The sequence below is a fragment of the Stegodyphus dumicola genome, chromosome 5 (genome assembly GCF_044657685.1).
Source record: "Stegodyphus dumicola isolate Sdum_Otavi_A_Nest chromosome 5, ASM4465768v1".
NCBI lineage: Eukaryota > Metazoa > Arthropoda > Arachnida > Araneae > Eresidae > Stegodyphus > Stegodyphus dumicola.
The window spans coordinates 206,045,444-206,055,047 of NC_140772.1; the positions used below are offsets into that span (position 1 = coordinate 206,045,444).

General features: G+C 30.8%; 1 protein-coding gene across 1 annotated transcript; it reads right to left on the bottom strand.

Moving 5' to 3' along the window:
* Positions 1-203: 203 nt before the first annotated feature.
* Positions 204-7,091, bottom strand: LOC118188214 (uncharacterized). Its single transcript, XM_035358594.2, has 3 exons — positions 7,023-7,091; positions 3,066-3,131; positions 204-1,359 (listed from the first exon to the last, which is right to left on the bottom strand). The coding sequence occupies exons 1-3, from the start codon at positions 7,032-7,034 to the stop codon at positions 622-624; spliced, it is 816 nt and encodes a 271-aa protein (XP_035214485.1). The 5' UTR covers positions 7,035-7,091; the 3' UTR covers positions 204-621.
* Between the last annotated feature and the right edge of the window lie 2,513 nt (positions 7,092-9,604).

Sequence of the window (9,604 nt, forward strand, 5' to 3'; positions counted from 1 at the left end):
TCATCGGATTTGTGCATTCATTTCGTAACGAACCCGTACGCAGGCAACAATACGTATTTTTTTGAAAAATGGGAAAGTTTTGAAGACTATTCTTATGGGTACAATGTAGCAAGGCAGTTTTAATTCATTAAATAATCTGAATATATGAATGTATTGCAAGTTATTTTTTTCAGTTATTTGATTCGTTGAAAGAATTACACAACTTTCGCAGCATTAAATAATTTTATTTACACTGAAACACTAAAAACACATAACAGCATCTTAAAAGATGAGAAGAAAATTTATGGAAAAACGAAAAAAAAAAAAAAAAAAACTGTTGTTTTAACAAGTTGATTTGGTCTTTTCGGCATACGCTGATTCGCACTTAGATGTAAAACTAAGATATCAGAACTCATAATTTAACAAAAGTCTTAACTTCTCATGATATATTGTTCTTTTCGATAAAGAGTGATTATTGAATAATATGCAAGAACAATAAGCAAGCTGTGGAACGAAAAAAACATTACAGGCCTTTTTTTTTTTCCTAAAACTGAATTTGGGTGTCAGCCCCTGTAAATACTTTCCTTCATAATAAATGATTCCTTCATAATAAAGATCAAATGCTCAGAAAGTTATTGCTAATTATGCATTACTTCTACCATCATAACCTCGAAGGGCACCACCAGCCAATGGTATTCCATAAACGACTGTTCCATCATTCAAGTAACTAGCCGAAGAAGGGTCACCCAGAAGAACGTTACCGTATCCTAATCCTCCGTTTAATATATTATTAGCATTAACATTTAACCCTCTATTCAAAAGTCCAGTATTCAAGATTCCATTAGTCAATAATCCATTATTTAAACCATTACTATTCAAAAGTCCTGTGCTCAAGACTCCATTGTTCAAGAGATCTCTATTCAGAATGCCATTATTCAAGAGTCCTCTGTTCAGCAGCCTGTTATTCAAGAGTCCACTGTTCAGAAGACCATTGTTTAAGATTCTTGTGCCAATGCCCCTGTTTAAGAGTTGGTTATTCAAGATCTGACTTCTAATGGCTCCAAGACCGACGGTAGGATTGATTTGCACTAATTCAGGAGTAACAGCAGGTGTTACCAATTTAGAGACCACAGGGGTTTTGGATATGACTTCGACAGCAGCAGGATTTTGGTTTGCTGACCCAGGTTCATTGGTTTGGACCTGTGCTCTAAATCCTTTATTGTCAGCAATATAGTTGACTTGTCTTTGTATACCCTTAGCATCTTTGAATCCATAACTTCCAGTTACGATACCAACTCCATCAGCGACTTCTTCCCTGTATTGTTGACTACTCTGGTCTTTAACAGAATACCCATACTTGTAAGGCTGGGGCTGAGAAACCTGTAGATAAAGCAAATTAAAATGTGAACACAAGAAGCAATGTTTGAAATAAATGAATAAAGAAATTAGAAAAAAAATTCAACTAGCTGTTTCAGATTCAAACTTAATCTCTCAAACCGAGTTTTGTTTGTTCACTTGAGATTAATGTCTTGATGCACTTTTCGACTTCATCAAAATCGTTATTAGTTACAAAATCGTTACATAAAATACTGAGGACTTTTAAAATGTGGAGAATCTGCTTAAAATTTATATAAGAACTAATAAAATTTAGAACAATAACAGTACAAATTGTATAGTAAAGCAGAATACATATAGCAAAAGTATATTTTTACTGAAAATTATGCCAATAGTTACATGAACCATTTTGAAAATGACGTTAAAATATAAAAATAAAATTTATTTTAATTTCAAACATTTCTGGCTGTCAGCATTTCATTTTTAAAGCCAAACTGCGGATAGAAGAAAGTGCCAAAATAAAATAGGTTTCCACATTGCCTAGATCAATGTTTCCCAACCTTTTTTTCCTCGCCAACCGAAAGAAAGGTCCAAAAACATTTGACGAAACCCCTATGTAGTCGTTAATGACAGGTAAAAAAAAAGCAATAAAATTTGATAGAATATATATTTTTCATATTGCAGAATAATTGATTATATTAATCGTGAAACATTTAAATAAAGCATTAATAAGACTAAAATGATGGCTATAAAAGTGTAAAACAAGATAAATTTAACAGGTTCTTATGTTTTACATTTGGAAAAACTCTTAATGGGATATTTGTGGCTGTTTTACAGAACAAAGCAGTTCAAAGTTAAGCTCAATATCTGACAATTTCAGTCTTAGATCAGGTTCTGCATTTAACTTGTTTCTTTATTTAGCTTTCAGATAAGTATATGTTGAAAATCCTTTCTCGCATAGATATGTTGTGCAAAATGGTGATAGAACTTCAATGGCTTTTTTTGACAGAACAGGATATTCATTTTGTATACCGAGCCAAAAGTCAATTAAAGATTGATCTTTAAAAATTGCTTCTAGAGAGCTGTCATAAGATAACTCTATGAGGTTTTCTTTTTCCAGTATATTTAGAGAGGTTTCTGAACTTACATTTCCTTGAAATGGATTACGTATCCAGTTGTTTGAGATGGATATGTTGCATCTGTTGGGAAAATAATCATCGAAAGTTAATCGAAGATAGGTCAGATGTTCCCATATACTCTTTTTAATGTTGTCGTCAAGTTTAATTGAATTTTCTGATAAAAATGTGCTGACAGAATCCAAACATCCATACTCATTCATCTGCATGCATTGAATCCAAAAATTGATTCTTTTAAACATAGCCTCAATTCTATCATGCACACTGAAAATGGTGACACCCTTGCCTTGTAAAGGCATATCTAATTCATTCAGTTTAAAGATTTTTTGTTATTTATAATTTTTCTTCTTTCAAATATTTTTCGTTTCTTCGATCGATTAGTAGTTTAAACGTTAATTTAGTTTCAGCTTCGTCAATAACTGTTATTCTACATATATTTAATATGCGCATGGAAAATTAGAATTCCACCTTTTGATACTGTTTTCTTATTGTTGGATATATTAATAATTTTAACAAAATAACAAAGTTTGAGCATTTTAGTTACTTTTGTTAAAATTTTAGGAAAACAATTTAGTGTATACTTTATATGTTTTAATTCAGAAATAAAATACTTACAGTTGCAACTTTGACATCTGATCCTTTCACACAGATCAGGCAAGCAAAAGCTGCCAGAAGAGTGATCTAAAATTAGTAAATAAGATAAATTAAACAGTAAATATTATCACAATACAGAAATTTAAATAAAGTCCAAAATTTTGATTCGTATAATAACTTGAATTATAAAATTCTACTGTTTGCTATGCGTATCACACAACAAACAACGTATTCTGTGATTGACGATATACAGTAACCTCAAGCAAACACTAAAACAAAACGAAACTAAAACAAACTTGAAACACCTAAAATAAAAACTTGGAACTCTGTCTTGAGAATAGCTGAGTTTAATTACAGTTGCATCATGTTACATAATCAAGATGATAGCTGGTGAATAGAAACATCCTTTAGCAACGTATCAATTACAGTAATATAGAAAATACCAAAACTTTGCATTCAATTTTACTAAGCTAAAGAATGCATTACTCATTTTCAACTGAACTTTTTAAACAATACTGCTGTTATTATTTTTATTAAGGCTTTAATGCTATAACATTACTAAGAGAGTTTTAACTTTCTAAACGAAAATTAAAACATTCTTTGGTAGCATAAACTAAATTAGAGACTTGAGCTGAGCTTAAACGACTTATCGCTATGTCCAGTAATCAGACAGAGAACGCAAGAAGGATGTAAAAGATTCTTTTATTGAAACTCGGTAATTTAACAGAAGACACTTCTGGCACAAAACCTGCCAGCATTAATGGTGTAACTCGAAAGGTAATGAATTCTACTTTAAAACAAAACTAAGTCATCGTAAGTTAGTCAAAGGCTACATAGAATAAATAACTCACAAGTTGGTTCAAGCCTAGGCCGATGTGACAGGCCTAATGGCAAGAATAACGCAATGCTGCAGACTGACAACCATTTAAAAGATTCAACTAGTAACGTGGCCTTCAGCAGGAGGAATATGCTCTGATTCAACAATTTAAACCCTTCCTTTAAATACTGTCTTTTTCTGCCTCCCTTGAATATGCGAGAGGTAAAATTTGAATCCTGGCAAGAAAACGGAAAAGAGAAAGACAATAAAGCTAATTAACATAAAATAATTGGTTAAAAAAAGTAAATAAACCCTTATAAGATAAAATGAAATAAAATTATTATCTTAAAATTATAGTCTAACTCCTCGAAGAATTTCAGTTAAAATTCCAAAAAAATTAAACAGTTTAGATATACTAGCTAAATTTTTATACTCAAAATGGACTGTTGAAGATAACGAAGACAACTGGTAGTAAAAATGCTTTTATGGTATTATTTCATTGCAAATCGAAGATTCTTCTTTATAAACATTTTACATTCATTTCCGTTGTAAAATTTCATTGAAAACATAGAGACGAACGTTGTACACTTATTCAATAAAGAAAAGGCTTAATTATTCAGGATATAGCTGTGCATTTACTTCACTGAATCGTTAACACGCGAACATTGCGACAAATATTTCCCTCATGTGGCAATAATTTCTACTTTCCAGGCTAATAAATATGTTGACTGAAAACTTAGAAATATCTGAAAGAGTTTTACTTCGAGGTATTATTTAACAAAAAATTTTAAAATATTTAAAGTACAGTATAATAATTTTAATGATAAATATTTTAATGTATAAAAGTAAAAATCTGCTTAAAAGTTTCATAAAACCTTTATACATCTATTTTGTAAAGGATTTGTAACTTTAAGAACTGAAGGCAGAAACAGAGGAAATCACAAGGGATATAAGTAAAATATTACTTTTAAAGACCTATTTGGAAGAAAAATATACCAGTGTAAGCTTCTTGATTTAATAAATTAGATTCCCTTGTAGTCATGTGTAACGTGTATACGAGCCAGTTTCCATTAGAACGTCCTCCACGAAGGCCTCCCTCCCCTTAGGCAGATAGCCCTAGTGTGCTTTGCCATAATTAAATAAACCAAACCAAACTCTTATAGTTTTTAATGTTTATAAAATTTTATTTTCTCTTGTTAATGATATTTATGCCAATCCAGTTCTCTCCGAGTTCCCTTTCAATATTTTAATATCTTAACTTTTTTCATTTCATTACTACTTTAGTAGACAGATCATTTTTGCTTTGCTCTGTTCATTGATTTCTATACAAAATATGTGTCGATTCTCCCAGCTTAGAAAAAATATATTCATCCTAAAGAAGAGGGAACTATATCTGATTCTCTTTGAAAATGATAAAATTTTGTTCAAAATATACGTAAATCTAAGGTTGTTTTTGGTGCACTTTTGAAATATTAATAATTTGGTAAAAACTTCAGAAATGTCTGCTAGGAATTGATGTGATGGCGTTTTGTACTGAGTGGGGATACGTATACCGCAAATTATTGGCAAAAATAATTGTTATTGCATTTCAAGTTGCCTTTTCCTAAATTCTAAATTTAGTGTAATTGAAGAACAAAGAAACGCAACTTAATAAGTTCAGCAAGAATAATTTCTGTATTAATAAAATGCTTAAATGAAACCAGCATCCAAAAAAAAAAATTAAAAACATTTATAGAAAAATTTAAGTAGGTTGTTAGAATTTACGTTCTTTAAAAGCTGTGCATGTAGGAGCGAGCAATTGTAACAAAAAATAACATCATCCTCATCTAGAAAATTGGCACAAATGAATTTGCACTCGAATCAGTTTTTCAGTATTTTCAGTTACTTATTTTTAATCATTAAATCATATTCTGTTATGTTAAGAAACTTTTTTCTATTCAATGCAAATGTTTCATAATTTAATTATGATACTTTTTCAGAAATGAACTTAAAATATGTTATTAATGCTCGTATTTTAATTTTATTTAAAAGTAAAACATACTTGATTTTAATAGGTTGGCATTTTTTAGCAAAAAGGGGCAATTTGCCCAGAAGGACTATTCAAGTTTTGGCATTTTGCGTTGATTTTCTATAAGTTTTGATTCCCTTTTTAAATTGTTGCCACCAAATATTATCGCCCTGTATTATATTTGAAGAAATGAAATAATCAAGAATCTGCATAAATGTACGTATGTTTCCGCATTGTGATAAAGCAACGGTACCTAGAGCCATCAAATTTTGAATTTTGAATTTGTTTCATTATCGATTTCATATTTTGAAGTTTTGATTAACAAACTAAAGGACTTCATAGCGAGCAATGGCAACGTTGTACAGAAAAAATATTTTTATGTCCAGCGCGCGAGACTGCGTATCGGAAAGTCTAAAGATATGCTTATTTTAAAATTATTTTGCGATATTGCTGTTAAACTGAATTTAACGGTTTAAATGCGAAGAACATGATATTTAATAAATAAAGCTAACACACAAAATGTTAAAAAAAGGCCCCTTTGGACGTAGTTTAAAATCTGAAACCTTGCAGATTTCCTTTTTCTTTTTTCGTTTTTGGTCTTTTCCTCTTTTTCCAATGATATTTTCACTCGAGAAGCTACTTAAGGAAATAGATATCAAGTCGGTTAAGTTTCTTTAATAAAATGATGACATTTTTAAAAAGAAATATCTTAAAAAAATCCGAAACAATAGTCTCTGGGTACCTCATCAACATTACTGTAAGCATTCGTCTTTGATGAAGGCTAAGATGGTAAAGAGGTTTGCATGAAATAAATTCTGTACTTCAAAATCAAGAAATCTAGTTAAATGATCTAAATGCAACAATCTAATGTAGGTTACTATGTTACGCTTTTCAACTTAAAAAAGTTATATATTTTAATGTAAATATTAAGAGATAAGTGATAAAAATATTCCAATATATTTCTTAATTTACATACTAAGCTGAGAATTAAAACGTATGGATGTGCATTTTAATGTAAAAAACATTCCTGACAGTAGTATGTTCTATCATTTAAAAGTATTTTCGATTTTTGCATGAAGATAAATATTTGCTTTTTAAATAGAAAGAATTAACTTCCTCTAATTAAACAACTAAGATAAAATTCTAAACTTACCTTGAAGACCATTATTCCCTTAGAATGTTTTCACAGAATGTACTAAACAGTTTTGAAATTTTCCCTTTATATAATAATCCGAAAATAGCTTAGAATAAAAACAAAACCTACATAATCCTTTAAAACATTTCATTCTTCAACCTGAATCACAATCTGTTTGGGCTTTAATTTTGACCTTCGGAGAGCTTTCAGAAGGAGGCGTATATCTTATCGGAAATCAGGATTAATAAACCGTTTAAAACGATTTGAATCAATTGTGGAATTCGTGTATATTATTGCATCATTCATATAGTTGTTCAGTATTTTTTGCAATGAGAGAACTAGAAGTTGTGCTACTGAAAAATTTTTTTAATATATGAAAGAAGTGTCGAAATCCTCAATAAGGGAAAATGATTTCATCCTAAAAAAAATTAATCTGGGTTTTTTTCAGAGAAATTTCGTTGAAAGTTACCTAAGCTAAATTCGAATTAAACGTCTCTAAAGAATAATTAAAGGGACAACGGACAACGATTTAGTATTGATTTTCGGTGTCCCCCCCTTTTTTTTTGCTAATTTGGAAAACTGATATCAGTTCTGTTAGCACTGGAGTTATATTGAGCTACATCGAGTTAGCGTTATATCGACAACTTATGTAATAACAACTTGCTTCACGCAGACATATTTTGTGAAAAAAAGCTGCATATTTTAGTATGCTGATGCATTCACTCACAAATCAAGCAACACAGAATACTAGATTCATCAGTAATATTCCTTAAAAAACATTTCTTGGGCTCCAATTTTTCTATGATTTGAATCTCATGTAATATCTGTGCAATAACTTTTTCCTTGTTTATTGCAAAGCTAAAAGCAATTCAAGCATAGGATGACATTTCTCTTGAAATCTTGGTACGCTTATTTCAATATTATTTGCGTAGATTTAGAGTATATTATAATTTTGTGCTCTCTGTAATTTTTCTTCCGCATAATCTTATGTAAATACAAATGAAAGTTTAATAGATTTGTGAAATAAAGATTTAATTTTTGGTTCTGTTTGATGGTTATTACATTGTAGGGACATTAGAAGATTTTTGAAATTAGAAATTGAAGAAATGTGAGCAATGCCCTCGGACCTCTCGAATACGCGTCGAGCGTGCTGAGCACTACACTACGAAGGCATGCTAAGAAGGCGGGAGAAATATCTTATATACTCCCCCTTTTAAAGGGCGGATGGGGTTTTGGACACCCAATCGCCAAATCCTGGTGGGGAAGAATCATCATTCACCACCTTTTAGTTCGGGCGCCACTGTAGAGACATTATGTAATTTTTTTTAAATCAGGAAATTGAACAAATGTGAGCAATGTCCTCGCCGGGACTCAAACCACGGACCTCTCGAATACGCTTCGAGCGTGCTGACCACTACACTACGAAGGCATGATAAGAAGGCGAGACAAATACCTTATAGCATTTTATAAATTTATTGCGAATATTTTGATTTTAATTAATTCATTTCTCAAATTTTTGCTTCAGAAAGTGTTGCTAGATAACTGATCTAAGGAATACTTTGAGTTTAACAGTACCGAGGGTTATCCGTAAGAATATAAAGACCTTCTTCAACAAAGTTTGGCTGCATGACATTTAGCCATAACTAGGTGCTATTACCGAACACTTGCAGTTACTTCTGAATAACATGCTCATAAATTCGTCAGATAACATTCCTGTTGGATATATGTAAGCCAGATTGTCGGTGTACCCAGTCATTGGGAAAACAGATGTTTGGATTGTACTATAATTCGAATTTCACAAGAAAATTACAATAAAATTTAATTTTATTGTATCTTGAATTTTGCAAGATATAAAAAATACTTGCTCGAAGAAAAATATTTTGCAGAAGTGCCGATTCTTTAGAATGTTCGTTTTTTATATTCCAGGATTCCTGTGCCTAGATAAAAATTTTTAGAATTTTCACTTTTTTCAAATTCTAGTTTCCCAACTTCTTATTTCCTTCAAAATCAGGCAAATGAATCCCAGTGAATTCATTATGGCAATAACTCGGTTTTTTTTTTGTAATGAAACAGAAGAAGAATATAGAAAAGTTTGAACACTGTGATTCACTGATTTAAAAAAAACACCAAGAAGGAGAAGAAAAGAAAGAGTTAGAATATTACAACAGACTATTAATGAATGGTGATCTCATTTCTAAGATGGAGAGCTGTAAAAAATCTGCTGTCGAAAGTTGAAATTATATTTCAGATATCTACCACTTTTTGTATTACATAAATATATCATATATATATTAGAGAGTTTGAGTACCTTGTATATTGCCATGGGATTTTATCATGGCCGTAATATCTCATTTTGATTTCCGATGCATACGATAGTGCGCATATAAAAAAATCAGAGGAAACCTGGCAACAGAAATACAGAGCGTATGAATGTAGAATTAGGATATGTTAAAAAATGCGGTATTTTGCGAAAGCCAAAACGTAGTTTCGGAAGGAATTTGGTTATCGAATGAATTAGTATCTTGTTACCTAAGAGCATACATGTTGAAGGATTATAATTAATGCATGAAATGTTTGGATAGTTTCTGCAGCTGTTAGTG